Here is a 19646-nt window from a genome sequence, read left to right as displayed (position 1 = left end):
TTTTACCTAGATTATAGCGTAATGCTTTATTTTACTAATGCACAATTATTCAATTATTGTTTTTTGGGTTAGAGTTTAAATGAAGTGAAATTTGGTTGGTCGATTTGAAAAACGGTTGCCATGGCCATAGCTGATGAGTGAACTGGTTGAAATTGTGACGTATTTGTGTTCGAAAATTTTCACTGTATTTTAGTTTCAATAAACATTTTGTGCATAAAGCAAGGGGCCAGCTAGTTCAGTAGAGATAATGTCCATCATGTCTTCGGTAAGAAAGATTTTAGCTTTCACTTATTTACCTTTTCTCAGAATATTGGAATGTAATAGCTACTTGGTAGAGTGATTTGTAACGGATGCCTGTATTCATGATCTTTTTGATGAAGCTTAATATACCCATTTATATAATGAATTGCATAATTTTTCCATATCCTTGATGTCTTTTAGGCGTCAAATGTTGAGAATCTGTCGCCTCAAATCATTCGAAGGATTGCCAAAGAGATGCATGATTTGGCAAATGACCCTCCAGAAGGGATTAAGGTGATTTTGAACGACCAAGATATCACAGACATTCAGGCACTTATTGAAGGCCCAGGTACGTGAAAAATAATTAAGCCAACGGCTACATCCAGAAAATTTATTCAATTTTACATATGAAATTGAGACTTCTGTTAAGGATGCACAGTACGTAGGAAGGGAAAGTCGCGGCAGGGAATGAAATCAGCGAAGTATTTATGATAAACACTACAGTCTCATTATATAATTAATGTGATTACATCTCATGTAAATATAGTACTTTTGTTTATACTGTGTCGAAACCAAGTTGCTGACTTGATGCTTGATGATTATTTCTTTAGCCATTTATAAAAATTCTTGTGTTTACATAGCCGAGGGTTTTATTGACGTGAAAATTCAGTATCAAACAACTCTGCCAATATATGATATGTGTACTATAAGTATGCCACTCCTCGCAGATGATTGTTGCTATAGTAAACATTAAACATAAGCAGTATCTTCAACAACGCATTTAATGTTAATGTGTATCAATTAACGTGTTCCTAAGTATAATTAACGTTGGAGTGATTCCTTGTCTGTATTATTGTTGGTCTGTATTATGGTTGTAATTTTAGTTTTTGAAAACATCTTTATCTTATGAGACCTATGTAAATAATACCATGAAACAGACTGCCAAACGTTATTTCCCTAAGTTCATACGAGCAAGTTTTTATTTAATGATGATCAACTTGTAGTTGTTAATATTCCTGAGACTTTAATGGGTGCATAATTTTTACTTAAACGACCCAGCTGAGAAACATTTATAATGTAGCTATGTGCTATCCAACTGGTATGGAAATTCCATGCTCTCCACATGGGATACCTTACATAAATTACTGGTCATGGGCCCAATTTCTTAAAAATGTAATGTCCTCGGCTGCTTTGGTACTCACAGTGTTATCATGAAGTCAATTTCATATTAAGGTGTAATGAATCGTGAATGTAAGTTTTTGTGCCCAAATATTGTTTGTCTTGTCTTTCAGTGTTACTCTGTTGCAGAATGAAGGTGTTTTCTACAAACATTTGCATAACTTTACTAAGGTTGCACCAGAGCTTAATTTTCAGATTTTCATTTCTTTAGCTCTATTTTTATATTTTAATGGCAAATTTATCTCAGATTGGATATTGTAAACGTCATTATAAAATACATTAATTAAACCGTAATAATGGTACCCATTGATTTTAAAAGGTTTATGTGAAAAAGGGTGGCCAAGTGTTTCTTTTTATTCTACAGAAACGGTAAAGTTCTTAAATAATAAATTAAATGATTGTCTTTTTAAAATCAATTTATGATATATTTTTGTAATTGCATCTCAATATTTCATTTAGTAGTTTATTTTTTATTCTTACTTGTGTAGTATTTGTACTTATCTAGACCGATTACCAACCACAATTTCTCCACTTATTAGCTGGAACACCCTACACTGGAGGTGTTTTTCGTGTCAAATTGGCTCTCGGCAAGGACTTCCCAACTGCTCCTCCTCGTGCATTCTTCCTCACACGACTATTTCACCCGAATGTGGCATCTTCCGGGGAGATATGTGTAGACACCCTCAAGAAGGATTGGAAGTCTGACTATGGAATCAAGCACATTCTTCTAGTAAGTTATTCTAATTGTGATGCTTAATTGCTGATGCATTCACCCAAATGTGGTTGTATTAAAAAACTAATAATTTACCTGCATTATAAATTTAGGCCAACATATATGTATATTTCTCCAACAATTTATTATATGCAATACATTATCACCTTTTGTGTGTATCAAGCAATCCGCCATAAATCAATTGAGTGATTGGTGGAAAAAGGATATTTTTTAAATCTTATCTGTGATTAAGAATTTTATTGCCGAACTTAATGATTGCAAAATTATTTGAGCCAAAAATATGCAATTTTGATGTTTTACACTATGCATTAACTAAATTTTGTTACAATCCCTGAATATGTGTTGAAATCCAAATTCCTGGTGGAGCAAAGGAGTTCCCAGGTGCGCAATTCTTTCCTTGGCCAGCCGATACAGTCAAGAGCCACACTCTCCTCTTGGCCATTAAGAATGGACCCTCTCAAACGTCTTGATTGGCTGTATAATCTAGCATTTTTTCATGGTTTTGCAAAGTAAATATTTAATGCAAAGTAATAATTATAATTTTATATGCCCAAGGATTGGTGTACTAAAGCAATATGTATTGGACACATCAAAAGACATAAAAATTCAGAGCATTCCTATGCATATAAGATTTTATATATTATTATCATTATAAAGTAATCTACCGGTTAAGGTAGGTTTTGAATGGACACCACTTCCAAATATATATTTTGTTGCTCCTAACAAAACACAAAATACAGCAACCTACTCAACATCAAGTCCCTCTTCAACTCTGTGTACTTACTTCATCCTGTCCAACATCCCTAACCTAGTCCTGCTGTTTCCTCGTATACCCAAAATTCTCCCCTCTATTACAGTCGTCAACATCCCACTGCCGATCAATATGCCCTTCATCTATTTTTCCTGCCTCCATAGGATTTCTCCCAACGAACCCCTCTCTTCGCCCACCATACCAAGTACTTCCTCATTTGTTTTCTTCTCCGTCCATTTCACCTTCTCCATTCTTCTCCAAACCCACATTTCAAAAGCCTCCAGTCTACGTCCATCCTCCCCCTTCAATGACCACGTTTCCGCTCCGCTCGCTTAGCTACGCTCCATATCAAAGTTTTGACAAGTTGTTTTTTTTTTGACGATTAACATCCTTACTCAATGACCCCATTGCTAACTTAAATCCGTACTTTTTGAAGTTAATTCACTTATGGAGGTTGCAGAAAATAGTATATTGGTATCATCAGCATATAGAATTGGTTGAATCCCATTTTCTCTCGTTCAAATTGAGGGTAGATCATTAAAATGATTTGAGAAAATTAGTGGACCCTGAGGCATCCAATTTTTATATAGATTTGTCTTTGGCAATGTATTCAAAACCAACGACCGTTGTGGTGAATATCCTAATAATCTTTAAAATATGATTGAATCCACTGCCTTGCTACCCCTCTTATTCCATAGCACTGCATTTTTTAAGAAAGAATTCTATCATCTATTGAGTCAAAGGCTTAGGTTGAATCTAAGATAAGGCATGTTACCTTCTCCGTTAGTCAAGTGATGCCAAAATGCAAATATTTGAGCTAGGAAATGATTTCCTGAAGTTTTGCTGAGTGTTTGCACTTTCAACTGAAACACAACTGTTAAAATTACAATTAACTCTCTTAAATTATCATGGGTATTATCCTGTAGTAACTTATTTATACCCCAAATTAATTTTCTATTGCAATTTAAGTCTCTTAGTACACATGTTAGTGACACCTTTTTACTGTCTACACCCGTCTTAACTTCGGCCTTTGTTTCTCAAACTAAAGAGTTTTTAGAAGTAAAGGTTGAAAAATAAATTTACCCTAACAATGTGTCTCCCTCTTGAGACAATATGTAATTCTCATAAAACTGTAATTATCCCTATGCATATGCTAGTAGTAGTGATTAGGGGAGGCGACCGACATTTGAGGTCATTTGTGCCATTAGGGATGGACCGGAAAGGATGGAGGATGGAGAGACCCCCGGCGTTGGCATTAGCCTACTACTCTTTACGAAAGGCACCAAGGGGTCTGCAGCTTAACGTCCCATCCGACGGACGGCGTACTCACTCAAAGTGCCCTCCACAAAGCACCTCGAGTAAGGGACCAAGTTACCACCGAAAAATATTCAACACCGCCAGGATTTGAACCCGGGCCCTCTGGGTGGGAAGCCTGTACGTTAGCCCCCGCACCATCTCGACCCCCGTATGCATATGCTTTAAGATTTAAATTTGTGGAAAACTGTAAATTTGTTTCTCATAATGATGAACTTCCACTGCATCTCGGCTGAATCTGTTGAATATATTTGAAACTCTTGTCCCTAACTTTAAGCATGGTCCTCTATCTCAAGGAGGATGGTATATTCTAAGTTAAATGTATCTTTAAAAATGAACTTGAACGCTGGGACCATTAACGCTATCTATGAATGAACTAAAGAATTAATAGAACGCAAAATGTGAATGCTCATTCCTAAGAGTGATGAACATGGCAGAAAAATTAGTGATTACTGTACACTTAGTTTGAAAGTAAATCAGTAAAGTGGTCCTTGGTATGATGAGCTCTTAGCACAAGAACTCTGTTAATATTGATCCTAAAATTGTGTGATAGTTAAAAAAGCTGAGTGAAATATATGGAATTTATTTTTAGTTCATATTGTATTTTGCAGCAAATATTGGAGAATTAGTGCTAAAACATTGAGCGGATCACAAATGCATGCTTCGAGAGGCACATCTAACATGACCAAGGGTCAATTTACCCCAATGAAACATGTGCCTGGGAACTTTGGTTTCATGCTATTGTCTCTCTCAGGCACTTGGTCTTGGTTTTCAGTCACTTGCATGTGGAAATCCCCACCATATTTGCACAACATGAAATGGATGAATAATTATTTATACAGACAATATTATAATCACATTCAGTAACTAGATCACAAAAATATTATTCAACTCTAGCTTCAAGTACGTAATCTCATATTTTGGTATAAATTCAAAATGTGTGCATGTAGGATACGTAGTAATAGCCACCCTTCAAATTCAAGGGTAGGAGCAATGAAGAAAATCTTGGGTTTGGGTCTCCCACATGGAGAATCAGTTAGGGAAAAGAAATTTTATCTCCATACTAAAGAAGCAACTAATAGGGGTTGCTATTAAAGTTTCCGCAGATAGATGGTGTTGACTAATTGACTCTTCACAGCATCTTCAATATTAATTAAATGTCAATGAAAATATACGAGTGGTGTCAATTCTGGGATCGCATACATGTGCACATATTCCTCTTGGTTTCAAGTGAGTTTCATGAATTTGTTGATTTCTTCACAGACCATTAAGTGCCTGCTGATTGTGCCCAATCCAGAATCTGCTTTGAATGCGGAAGCTGGCAAGCTGCTTCTAGAGAGATACGATGATTATGCGCGGCGAGCAAAAATGATGACCGAAATTCATGCACAGGTATGTACACACTGCACTGTCATTTTGTAATCCATATTCTTATGAACCCTTAAGCTGTGAATTTATTTATTCGTGGGCACACTCAATATGTTCTCCATTCTTGATGGTAGGAAAACTTATGGACATTATATTTTTTGTATATTTTGGAAAAGCTAACATGAATTTCTTGTGGGGTGCTGAAACAGCATTTAACGTATAAAAGATGGAATCGTGTCTCCTAGTGTAGTGTGTGAATAATTGTGATTATAATTGTACACCCATTACGGTTGTATTCCCAATACAAAAATATTACTAATTATTCCCTTGGAATAATTAATAATATTTGTCTTGGATAATTCAATATTTCTAAACCACACAGCCAAATACTGTTGTTCGTGATGCAATGAAACCATGAAAGATTTAATTGCGTTAATAATTTAAGTACTCTCAATTTTACTGTTGGCAAAATACTACCTTGATCAAAAAGTTCCCGGAATAACCACCGTGTGGCGCTCCCATCGTTCCGATTTGAGTTCTGTTTTTTTGTTAAATTGGTACATCTGTTGTTGATATTCCCTTTAAATCTTAGTGTCATAACTTGACATTTGCAAAAGTTACGTAGCCAAGAGTACATCTATCTCTGTGTGTGTTGGCGATTTTTTACAATTTCAGAAATGGATTTAAATTTGCAACAACGAACTTGTATTAAATTTTGCGTAAAAAACGGATTTAGTGGCGCACGGACGTTGGAAATGTTGGAAAAGTGTTTCGGCAACGATTCTCTAAAAGAAACGGTCGTTTACCAGTGGCACGAGCGGTTCAGAAGTGGTCGTGAGTCAATCGAAGATGATGAACGCAGTGGCAGACCATTGACATCGAAAGTCGGTGAAAAAATTGATAAAGTAAAAGAAATGTTGGTCAATAACCGCAAATTAACCATCAGAGAAATAGCGGAGGACTTGAACATTGCCTATGGATCCGCCCAAGACATTGTGGTTAATGATTTGGGTTTCCGTCGTGTAGCAGCAAAGTTGGTGCCAAAAGACCTCAATTTCATGCAAAAAAGAGACCGTGTTGACGTCGCAAAAGACATGATTTGCGAGGCTGAATCCGATCCCACATTCATCAAAAGGATCATTACTGGAGACGAGACGTGGGTTTATGAGTACGACACGCAATCCAGACATCAGGCAAGTGAATGGCGTTCACCAAATGAGCCGAGACCAAAAAAACCACGTCGTTTTCAGTCAAAAAAGAAGGCAATGCTGACGGTTTTCATGGATTACAACGGTGTAGTGCATCATGAATTTTTGCCAGAAGGCCAGACAGTAAACAAAGAGTATTATTTGGGCGTTATGAGACGTTTGCGTGAAGCAATTCGCCGAAAGAGACCAGAAATGTGGGCAGAAAACTCGTGGATTTTGCACCATGATAACGCACCGTCGCACAGTGCTATCATTATTCGTAATTTTTTGACGAAAAATGCAACAAATACCATCCAACAGCCACCGAATTCACCTGATTTGGCTCCCTGTGACTTCTTTCTGTTCAATTGAGTTAAAAAACCATTACGGGGAACGCGTTTTAGCAGCCGAGAGGAAGTAATGGAAAAATCGCAGGAAGCACTGATGGACATACCGAAAACCGAATATAAAAAATGTTTCGAGGATTGGATCAAGCGCTGGCATAAGTGTGTTGCAGTCGATGGGGATTACTTTGAAGGGGACAATATAGATTTAGATGAATAAACTTGTATTTTTAATTTTCTGAATAAATTACGGGAAATTTTTGATCAAGGTAGTATATGAGATATTGCAAGTATACCATGCCCTTTCCTTATTGTCTATTTTATATCATTTTCTATTCTAAAAAAGGTTTTGTGATTACATCGGGTGTAAGTTGATTGTGTGCAAAATTTTAATTATCCATTAAACAGTACCATTTACTTGACTTGAGATTCATAGCCAAGTTAGTAGATATTCTTGCCCGTTGTGACCATGTTGATAACCCTGTAAGGTAAACCAATGTTAGACATCCAATACCCAGTTGGTGTGGCTTGTGTGTATATTTCCATTGCCAAATAAATTTCCATAAGTAATAAATTAAAAATATTTGTCGCCCCAGCTTCCTCAATAATTCAGTTTTTGCAAAGGTACATTCTTGTATGTTTGAAAATTGTATCCAGTTCTGTACAACCTTACAATTATTTGTCCACATTCCATGATCTGACAAAGTATGCTTGTTGAAACATAAAAAGACAAAGATTCCATCTTCCTCACTTACTGTTCCACTAATAGCTCTTTGTCATTTAAGTCTTAAAGTTTATCAGTTCCTGTGCAAACGTCAATTTCATACTGTGGATGTATTCATGCCTGTCTCTCTCTCTCTCTCGATAAATAATTTTATCCTTATGGTCACACGTACTGCTCCTCTTGACTGTTTTCTTTTTAAATTGTGACTATCATTTGTATTCAAACGAATTGCAATTGTATTGTGTTAGTCCGAAATATTTGCTATGAATGTAATATGCCCCATACATGTATCAAGCATGTATAAGACATGTAGGCATACTCAGTCTACACTGCTTTCATAAAGTATCCAGTTAATTATAAAATTGAGGTACCACAATGGCCTATCGCTATGTTTTAGTGTGCGTTTTTCAATATTAGTTGATAATGAAGAATATATATGTACCAGTTTTGATATATACATCCAGATATATATTGTATTAGCGTGTCCAGAAGAATCTTTGCCATGGATATTATTGCTGTTCATTTCTGTTTATTTGAAATACCTTTTCCATAGTATGATTTTCACCGTACATATCATAGAACATGGAGCTTTCTGGTGAACAGCTAAGATGGCAATTATGGTAGTTACTTGTTTGAACCATTTTCTTAGGCACTAGCTTGATTGAAATTAATGTAAATAAAATAACGTGATCTCTAATTTCAGGACTATGAAAATGTGTTCAATTATGATCGCCATGATTAATAATGCTATCTTCATCACGATGGTCTTAAATCATGCCCTGATATCCTAATGTGAATACTGACCATGGTATTAATATTGCAATTGTCTCTTTCAGTCGGTCAAAATATCAAAAGGGGGCACAGAGTCAGCTGAAGGTTGTGTGGGCAACTTCGAGGGTGGCCCAACGAAGAAGCACGCAGGGGACAAGAAGGTGGCAGCGGAGAAAAAGCGCTTGATGAAGGAGCGAAAGCGGACCCTCAAGAGGCTGTGAGAGAGGCATGCAAGGGAGACCGTGATCCACCCGGTGCCCTCCCTACTTTTTGCTATGCATGACTCGACATTCTCTGGGAAAAATCCTCTCAGGGTTAGTGAATACTGCCGGTGACAGTGCTGTTTCCCCCATTCCTCTTTCTAGAACACCGTGTGGCAGCAGCCTCATCATCATATGTGTAGTGTCCCCATTGAGGGAGTTTATGAGACTAAAGAGGTTGTACGCTTGGTGCCAAGAAAAGACAAGAGGTACTTTTATAAGCAAAATGCCTTGAGAACATTCATTTCTTCTGTTTGGTGGTCTTTTTGTAGCTATTGTACATGTTTGTTCCCCTAGTTTAGCAATCCATTTAGCACATTTTCACTTTGGTTGACTCTTCATATTTGTTTTGCTAATTCGTTATTTATTTTTTGAAGACTCTTGGTTTCTGTATATAACATCTTATTCTCTGTAAAGCAGTGAATTGCACTAGTTAAATTGATAGGGAATGGGAGTAATTCATTTTGAATAGTTGGTTATATGGTGCAGTATTCTGTTTATTTATAGTCTGTGAGAAGATATTGTTGAACGACATGCTATTTTATATCCTGAAATTGAACATTTTTGGCAAATATCACCCTTTAATAGTGCTTTAGAAAATCTAACTCATGCATCTAAGATAGTTTGAATTCTCTAATCTTGATATTATCCTGAACTTTGGTATGACACCTATTTAGCTGGTAGAGGCTTTCACTTAACCTCTGCTTGTTTATAGTGTTGTAAGACAATATTTTACTATTATTCATGTTTGTATTATAATTTATGGAAGATCTGTTGTTAAGTAATGTTTTCGATGGAATGAATTGCTACAAGACTGAACAGCCAACAAAGTTTACTTCAACGACGTATTTATGATTATGAATTTATTGAAGAGTTGCATTTTTAGGCATTTTCGTTTTAATTGTATCATCTTTCTTCAGGTACATAAGTAATGATTGTCTTAAATGGGATTGAACTGGAAGTGAAATAAATTTTTTAAGTATGAAGAAAACCATTGTTGTACATTTTAATTTTGAGTAATCCATAATTCTAATCCGTCTGTTGATTTTAGACAAGTATACTGTGAATGATTCCATTTCGATGCTATAAAACCTAATTGGGCATTTTATTGGTAAATTATGCAAGATATTAATGAATACTGTTTTATGTTTCCTTGTTCTCCTTCACCCATGTTCTCACCATGAACTGCAATATATCCTCATTGCTTTGTTATCCTATTGGTGTATAACTGTCAATTAAGATTGTTGAGCTGCTGACCTGTGTCCTGGGCTCATATTTCTGACCACTGCATTTGTATGCTTTTAGACAAACTCGTCTAAAATTCTAAGGCGTATGATTTTATCTTTGCTAGAACTTAATGGTAGACCAAATGAAACTATATTATTATATAAATCTCATTGCAATTAGGCAAATGTCCTGGTCCTGGCAATCAGTCAAGTCTGGTCAACGATCACTCTTACAATGCATGTACATATATACACAAGAAGAATAGATGAGACAAAATGCTCTTTCATACAATGGCACTGTCCATTGCAATACTCCGTCCACAATCCCGCACTCTTCAATTTCATATACTGTTCAAAATCACGTGCCGTTAACACATCAGTCACTTTTCACAATACAACTTCTCACACCATTCACATCACATACAAAACTATATTATAATTAGTATATTAGTACAAGGGTTGCTATTTATATCTTGAGCCTTGGCAACACTAATGAATAACTGATCGTAGCACTTTTCCCTTGATAAAATGTTTTGTTTTGTGACTGGGTTTCGATGTATTACATCATCATCAGGTGCTCTAGGTGCCATCTGATGTTTCTATCTGAAAGTTTTACCCTTTTAATGCTAACTTTCTCCAGAGCATTTTGTCGTGTGGTCATAACTTGTGTTGTTTACAGTGACTCATTAATTTTGTCTCGGCAAAAAAATTAGTTGAACTCGTGAACACTTTCGTGCAATTATTTTTTATGACTTTTGACGTGGATCATCAAAACAGGAGTGCATCGATCAACGTACTTCCACTTAATGCAATGAAGCCCCATCTTCTTAGCCGTTGTGAAATGCTGGTGTAATGAATTCCATCGTGACTGCCATTTGCTCAGCGATGAAAGTCGTGAAGGTCATCCAAAATCAATTGTTGGACCAGAAAACATTGATGCTGCACAAGAACTACTGAAGGAAGGTCGTCATGAGACTTATCGTGAGATTGAGGCATCCTTGGGGATTATTATGACGAGCATCAATAAGATATTGCATGAACATTGAGCTGTGAAACAAATTTGTTCGCCTTGGATTCCGCAAAATTTGACAAAAGCTCGAAAAGATGCTCGTGTCAATTGGTACCAGGAAATGCTCAAGAAATACAATTGTGGAGCATCAAAAGCTGTGCACAATATCTACACATGTGGTGAATCTTGAATCTATGCGTATGAGGGCGAAACAAAACAGCAATCCATGGTATGGGTCTTCCAAGACGAGCCAAATCCTCCAAAAAAAGGGATTCATGCACAAAGCACATGGAAGCAAATGACTGTTTCTTCAGAATAACTGGACATGTGGCAACGGTACAGTTAGAGAAACTTGGAATTCTGAATGGTACACAAGCATTCGTTTGCCAGAAGTGCTTGGTGGAATACGGAAAAAGAAGTGGCAACGAAGGCTCATTCTTCGTCATGACGATGCAAGCTCTCTCAGTTCGGCTGAAACAACTACCTATCTGACTGGCCAAAACATGGAATGGAATCTGTACAGCCCTAATTTAGTGCTAAATGACTTATTTTTATTCCCGTATATCAAGAAAAAATTACTTGGTCAATGTTTTTCGGCACCTAAAGAAGCCGTTGATGCATTCAAAAACCATGTTTCTGAGGTACCTCAATCGGAATGGAAAAAGTGTTACGAAAATTGGTTCGAGCACTTGCAAAAGTGTATTGATTATCATGGAGAATACTGCGAAAAACAATAAAGCGATTTTCAAAAACAAATTACTGTCTTTTCATTATTGGGCTCAAAATGTAAATAGGCAACCCTCATATAATAATCACTGATTAATGAAGTTTATCACCCAGTGGCTGCTTTACACTTATTATTAAATCTCCTAAAATTGGATGGAAAGGGCTCAAACAAACCTCCAGGCAGCTGGTTCCAATCAATAATAGTTCTATTAAAAAAAGAGAATTTTTTCTTATTTGTTTTTTGCATTCTTATTTCTATTTTAAAACTGTGGTAGTTATTTTCCCTTAAAGTTTGGTTTTTCTATCTGTTTCCATAAATCTTCCCATGCTTTGTCCTTTTAAATAATTCTATACATTGCGCATAACCTACTCCTTTTTCTTCTATTTTTCACTCTCCGATTTCAGTATATCTAAACATTTCTGTGACACTCTGTTCTTTTGTACCTTCTGAGTACATATCTTGATGCCTTTCTTTGAACTTTTTAATATGTCCCACCCATACCTTTCTAGGACGGGGCTAATGAGTACCATGTATACTTTTTCTTTTGTGGCTATGCTACTTCCTTTTAATTTTCTCATTGCCCAATGAAGTACTTAAAATGCCTTCCGTGTCACATTATCTGCTTGGACTCCCCACCCAAGATCCCTAGTTAAGCAAATGATTAAATATTAGCAATGACTGCTACGTGGGATTCTTTCTCCAAAGAGGTTGTAAATATCCTTTGGTGCATTCTTTTTATTTGAAAAATTTATATGCTTACTCTTACTAACATTAATACCCATATTATTATTTGTAACCCAGTCACCAAGGTGATTGATGTCATTTTGTAGTATTACACAGTCATTTACATGCTCTACCCATCTGCATGTAATGCATTCATCAGCAAAGAGTCTTATTTGGAAATGTATATTATTTGGTGGATCGTTTACGTAAATTAGGAAGAGTAATGGCCCCAGAACACTCCCTTGCAGAACTGCTGCTATAACGTTCACCTTGTTTGAAATTGCATCCCCTATTTTTACTTTTTGAATTCTGCCGGTAAGAAAATTTTTCATCCACTCCTGCTTTACCCTCAAATCCAATGGTAACAACTCCAGCTTTGATAATAATTAATTGTGAGGGACTTGGTCGGAAGCTGCCGAAAAATCAACAATTACTCCATCAACATCCTTTCTATCATCATCAATTGAGTCGCCGATATATTGGCTTAATGCCAAAAGCTCCATTTCACCCGAGTAACCCGTTCTGAATCCATGTTGGTGTTTGAATAACATGTATCTATAGAATTTTGTTGGATTCTTTTGAAATTGCATTGATAAGAAATTTTTCCTTTGCCTTTTTCTTTTCCCTATTTAGGTTCTGGTTCAAGGTGCTGCAATGGTATGACATTTCTTTTCTTTCTTTCTTTAATCCATCCCTTTCTTACCTCTCTCTTGAGTTTTTTTTATGATTTTGTTGTAGTACTCCGGATCCGTGTTCTGTTTCAAATTTTTTATGGGAACATACTTAATTTGCCCTTCAAGAATTATTTCTTTGAATGTTTCCCATATTTTCTCCACGGTCGCTCCGCTAGCTGCCCATCCAGGAAACTTGCCCCTTAAAAATTCCTGAAACCCTTATGTATCTCCCTGGATATATTGCTAAAATTCTGTCTGTTGCCCACCTACCAGGAAAGCATAGGGAATTTCAATTGTTCTGGAAACCTCAACATTTATTGGATCTTGTTGTAAAATCAGTTTTTGGCATATTTTCCACTGTAAAGTTTCCTGTCTCTCATTTTGGGATTCATTTAAAAGGTACTGCTAATTCATGCCTAGGTGTCTCTTTTACTTCTTCAACGCTCTTTTTCTACTTGACCCCCCCCCCCTTGAGATAATCTATGTTGAGATGGTATAAGTTAAGGCAGAGGTTAATTCTTTATTTGAAAACATTAATTAATAAATATTTTATGTTTAGGCCATTATTTATGTTGTCTAACCATCACCAACAACTACAGTAGGTATACGAGGAAAATGCCAGGTGACTCAGAAAGGTATCAGTTAGATTATATTATGGTTAGGCACAGATTTAGGAACAGGGTGATCAATTTGCACCATTTCCCAGGGGTAGATGTGGAATTTAGTAGTTATGAAATGGACAAGGTCTGTTCAAAAAGTATCGAGACTTCTGTGTTTTCTTAAAAATTATTTATTTATTCATGAATATCGATGTCGTCCCCTTCAAAGTAATCCCCATTAGATATCATACACTTGTGCCAATGTTTTTTTCTAATCCACGAAGCACCTCAAAAATTCATTTTTTATGATCTTGTTCAGCTCCTCCTTCGATGCAGTCTTTATCTCGTCAATCGTAGCGTAGCGTCGTCCTTTCATGGGCCTATTCATTTTCGGTAGCAAGAAAAGGTCACTGGGGGCCAGATCTAGGGAATATGGTGGCTGCGGCATCATTAGTGTGTTGTTTTTGGACAAAAACTCGTGCACAAGTGACGATGTGTGAATAGGGGTGTTGTCATGGTGCAAAAGCCAATTTTTGTTCTTCCACAAATCCGGGCGTTTGTGGCGGGTTGCTTCGTGCAAATTGTGCATAACTGGCAGGTAATATTCCTTATTTGCCGTTCTACCATGTGATGGCAAGAACTCATGATGCACCACGCCCCCCACAATTGTATAAAACTGCAAGCAAAACTTTCACATTCGACTGACATTTTTTCGGCCTTGGCTTGTGCTGCAGCTTGCATTGGGATGATTTAGCGTTAGTTCCCACGCCATAACCATAAATCCATGATTTGTCGCATGTTATAATCCTCTGGAGCAGATTTGGGTCGGCGCGGACAGGGCCTTTAGCAATGCAAATGCGTTGCTGTTTTTGGTCGAAATTGAGCAGTTTTGGTACGAATTTTGCGGCGACCCGTGCCATGCCCAAATCATAGGTTAAAAATCGAATGGCACGAGGAAATCAACATGATTAGGTCCTCAGCAACTTCTCTAACGGTGATTCGACGATTGGCCAATACTATTTTCTTCACTTCATAAATGTTTTCGTCTGTTGTTGACGTGCTCGGGCGTCCGGCACGCTCTTCGTCGTTCTCATCTTCTCTGCCCTCTGAGAGCATTTTGTATCACCGATAAACGTCGCTTCAGCCCAAGGTAGCTTCTCCATATGCCGCAGTCAACATTCGGAATGCGTCCGCGCACTTTTTTTCGTTTTTCACACAAAATTTGATAGAGATCTTTGATCCATTTTTTTGAACAGGCAAAAATCAAAGACAAGCCAAAACACGTCCAAGCAAAACAGCTGTCAACAATTAATTGAACATTCAAAATGGCCGAATTTCCGGCATAAGTGAGAGGCATCAGTACCGAAGTAACGCCACAAAAAATCGAAAATAAAATATACGTAATCTGCGAAAATTCAAAATCCGCGATACTTTTTGAACATACCTCATGTAGTAAGATTCAAAAAGATAAAGCATGGGAGGTGGGCTAGGAAATAGAATGTAGAAGCATTAACCGGATTGATTAGGAAGTCCTATCAGCAGGCTGAAGATAAAATCATGGGTGAGGGAAAGGATCTGCAAACTATCAAGGCAAAATGGGAATATATAAAAAAGCGATGTCGGAAGCCAGAAAATAAATTATGGGATGTTTGAATATGGAAATGGCAAGGAGACCTTGGGTTACAGACGAGATGATTAGAAAGATAGATGAGGCAAGGAAATGGAAGAATGTAAATAGAGAGTTAAGTAGATAGAAGGTGATGTATATTTTGGGGAAATTGAGACCAAATATTCACTTTTTCCATTTAGCCTAGAAGGAATAACAAAGTGTTAAATAGTAAACTGAGATGGGTAACTAATAGAGCAAAGGAAGCACGGTGGAAAAGACAGTGCTAGGATATGGAAAGTTTACAGAAGGAGGTGGAAATGGGTGTGCTATGTAAGAAAGTTAAAACAATATCTAGAAGTAGGAAGGCAAAATTTTTGTAAGCAGTTAGATAAGTCAGTTAAGATAATAGTTCAACCAGGAGATATGGAAGGAATTTATAGATGAACTCTTGGGTAAAGAACTTAGGCTAGCACGGTTAGACATAGAAAGAGAATATGGCACAGAAGATAGCTTAAGTCCAGGCACATTTGATGAAGAGGTAAAAAGTGCATTAAGGGAGGTGGAATCAAATAAGGCCGTGGTGGTAGACAACATTCCTGCAGAACTCCTTAGAGGTTTATGAAAATGTGGGAAGAAAATTTGAAACGGACTAATTTGTAGGATCTATAAGGAAGGATTATAGCCACAGGACTTTGTGAGATCAGTGTTATTTCCTATTTGAAACAAGATAAAGGCTACATCATGTGAGATCTAAAGGACAATAAATTTGATATCCCATGCAGCTAAAAAGTGGCTCTCAGGATCAACAACAAAAGGATAGAGAGTAGGGCAAATGGTTACTTAGGGGATGATCAGTTTGGGTATAGGAAGGGGAGAGGTACGCGTGATGCCATTGCAGTAATGAGATCATGAATTAAGAGGAATATAGAACACAACCAGGAGGTGTTTGCCTGTTTCGTAGATTTCGAAAAAGCGTTTGATAGAGTGAATTGGGAAAAACTAATGAGTATATTGCATAAAATAGGAATAGATTGGAGGGAAAGGAGGCTAATCCGCAACCTGTACATGTCTCAGACTGCTTAGGTACGAGTGGGAAACGGGGAGTCAGGATGGGCAGTGTTAGGAAGGGGTGTAAGACAGGGTTCAACCTGTATGCAGAGGAAATGATCAAAGAGGCATGGGAAGAACTGGAGGTAGGAATGAAAGTGGGCGGGGAATTCATAAAATCAGTTAGGTTTGCTGATGACCAAGCTTTAGTTTGTCAGTCAGCCAAGGGGTTGCAAGCATTGCTGAGTGAATTGGAAATTCAGTGCGACAGGTATGGGATGGGAATCAATATTAATAAAACAAAGGTTATGCGATTTTCTAGAAAGAAAAAGGCCAAGCTTAACATTAAAATAGGAGGGCAAAAACTAGAGCAGGTAGAACAGTTTACGTATCTCGGTAGTGTTTTGGACCAACATGGTCAAAGTAGTAGGGACATAAGGAGAAGAATTGCGCTAGGCAAAGAGGCTTTCCCAAGGAGGAGGGAGTTTATGACAGGGACTTTGAGTAAGGATGTTAAGAAAAGACTCATAAAAACTTTGATATGGAGCGTAGCTATGTACGATGCAGAAACGTGGTCATTAAAGCAGGAGGATAGACGTAGATTGGAGGCTTTTGAAATGTGGGTGTGGAGAAGAATGGAGAAGGTGAAATGGACAGAGAAAAAAACAAATGAGGAAGTACTTGGTATGGTGGGCAAAGAGAGGGGTTTGTTGGGAGCAATCCTATGGAGGCAGGAAAAGTGGATGAAGGGGGTATTGACCGGCAGTGGGATGTTGAAGACTGTGATAGAGGGTAGAATGTTGGGCAAAAGAGGGAAGGGAAGGAACAGGATAGGGATGTTGGACGGGATGAGGGAGGAAGAAAGTACTCAGAGATGAAGAGGGACCTGATATAGAGTAGGATGATGGATTTTGTGTTTTGTTAGGAGTAATAAAATATTTGTTTGGTAGTTGTGTCCATCCAAAAACCTACCTTAACTGGTAGATTACCTTAAAAAAAAAAAAAAAAAAAAATATATATATATATATATATATATATATATATATATATATATATATATATATATATATATATATATATATACACATATATATACATACATACATATATATATATATTTTATATATATATTTTATATATATATTTTATATATATATATATATATATATATATATATATATATATATATACACACACATATATATACATACATACATATATATATTTATATATATATTTTATATATATAATATATATATATTTATATATATATTTTATATATATATAATATATATATTTATATATATATATATATATATATATATATATATATATATATATATATATATATGTATATTTATGGCTCAAGAGAAGAGGGGGGAGGAGATGGCTGGATTGGTTGAAGTATATGGAGAGGGGGAAGGGGAGGTCTGAGGTGACTGTCAGAAGGGGAGGGGGAAGGTTCATGGTTGGGGGTCACACAGCATGTCCTTGAGTGAGAGGGAAGTTTCCAGCAGTGGGGAATATATTTAAAAAAACAATGCCATTAAGAATTTTTCTTTTTTCCCATGTATCTTCTCATCTCCTGCTCCTCTAATACATCCAGTTTGCAGGATTTCCGGAGTGAAATCACTTGCGTGCCTCTCCTCCAGCAGATGACTTGCAAAGTGGGATTGTTCCAGTGAAGGAAACTTATCCTCTGTTCCTCCCCTCTCGTTTGGAAGAATCTTCTAGTCTGCCCCCCATACGTGACATCACAATCTTTGCATTTTAACACACACGCACTTGTGAAAACGATTGGTCTTCTCTTTCATTTTACTGAGTAAACCCCTTTCCCTAGTCTTTGGGATATTTCTCCATAAAAAAGTAATTTGCACTACTTCAGAAATATACACTTCACTGCAGTGCAGTGGTAAAGGAGTGAAACTTTTTTGTTCTTTATCTATATTTCAAGCCTTGACTCTATAAATGGACCAATGTATCCAGTTTTGGTTGCAATCGATTTTATGACATTAAGTTTGCAGTTGTAATTGTCTCTAGAGAGTGGTACCAGGTGTGATCAAAAAAAGACAGGACTAACTTCATGACTTGTTCATTTGGACGTAATACAGCTTAATCAAACTTGTCACTCTCAAAGTACATGCCTTGGCCAACGTTTCTTCCAGTTCTCAAACCCTGCCCGGTAAGCCGCATTGGGGAGCCTCTTCAGGCCTGCCGTACAATTAGATTTAATGTCCGCAATTGCGTCAAATCGGCGCCCTTTCAAGGTTGATTTTAACTTAGGAAACAAAAGAAAGTCTGATGGAGCCACATCTGGAGAGTAGGGTGGCTGCGGGATCACGGTAGTTCCGGTTCTGGCGAAAAGCTCTATTACGATCAGCGCCGTGTGAGCCGGCGCGTTATCGTGGTGGAAACGCCGTGCATTGTTTCTCCGGCCTATTTCGGCTCACTGCGACCCTCAGCCTCTTCATAACCTTAAAGTAGAAATCTTTTTTGACGGTTTGACCTTGAGGGACGTATTCGTAATGAATCAGCCCTTGCCAATCGAAGACTGGGCCTTTTTCTCAACATCATAACCGTAAACCCAGGTTTCGTCACCGGTTACGATGTTTTTAAGAAACTCTGGGTCGGTATTGGCTCGATCCAGGAGTTCCTGACAAATGTCCACACGTTATTGTCTCTTGTCATCAGTCAGCACCCACGGGACGAATTTTGATGCGACGCTTGAATTTTGGCATATTGAGATTTAGAAGTCCTAAGAAAATTGTCAGTTTACCCTTTCCCATCCATACAGCGAATATGTCATTCACGTGTCGAAACCAGCAATGAACGTTTTGAGTGTTGATTGAGGTGCTGCTGAATAATTTAACTTCAAAGCCGTTCATGCACCGACGCCTGCCAGGTGCGGAGATAATTGGGTTCCCATTGCTAATCCTAAAGTTTGCCAGTACATAGTAGCCAATGTTGATTTAGAAATAATTACCTCCACACACTCTTAATGGTGATAAAAAATCACTGTGAAAGGGAGGTTCTGCTCCTCCACTTTCCTTGGCTTTGCTTTGTACGCTGGGACATTGGTGAACAAGTTGGACACATCGAATGACATTTATGTATGCGATTTGAAGGTGGCGGTCTAATCGATGATGATTTGTTGCAAAGGC

General features: G+C 37.3%; 1 protein-coding gene across 1 annotated transcript; it reads left to right on the top strand.

The window, feature by feature from the left end:
* Positions 1 to 114: 114 nt before the first annotated feature.
* On the top strand, positions 115 to 9852 carry LOC139696314 (ubiquitin-conjugating enzyme E2 S). Its single transcript, XM_071595028.1, has 5 exons — positions 115 to 265; positions 442 to 589; positions 1959 to 2149; positions 5481 to 5609; positions 8677 to 9852. Exons 1-5 carry the CDS (start codon positions 248 to 250, stop codon positions 8830 to 8832), a joined length of 642 nt encoding a protein of 213 aa, XP_071451129.1. The 5' UTR covers positions 115 to 247; the 3' UTR covers positions 8833 to 9852.
* The last annotated feature ends 9794 nt before the right edge of the window (positions 9853 to 19646 follow it).

The sequence above is a fragment of the Hetaerina americana genome, unplaced genomic scaffold (assembly GCF_022747635.1).
Source record: "Hetaerina americana unplaced genomic scaffold, ioHetAmer1.1.p SCAF_1, whole genome shotgun sequence".
Taxonomy (NCBI): domain Eukaryota; kingdom Metazoa; phylum Arthropoda; class Insecta; order Odonata; family Calopterygidae; genus Hetaerina; species Hetaerina americana.
This window is presented reverse-complemented; position numbering and strand designations above follow the sequence as displayed.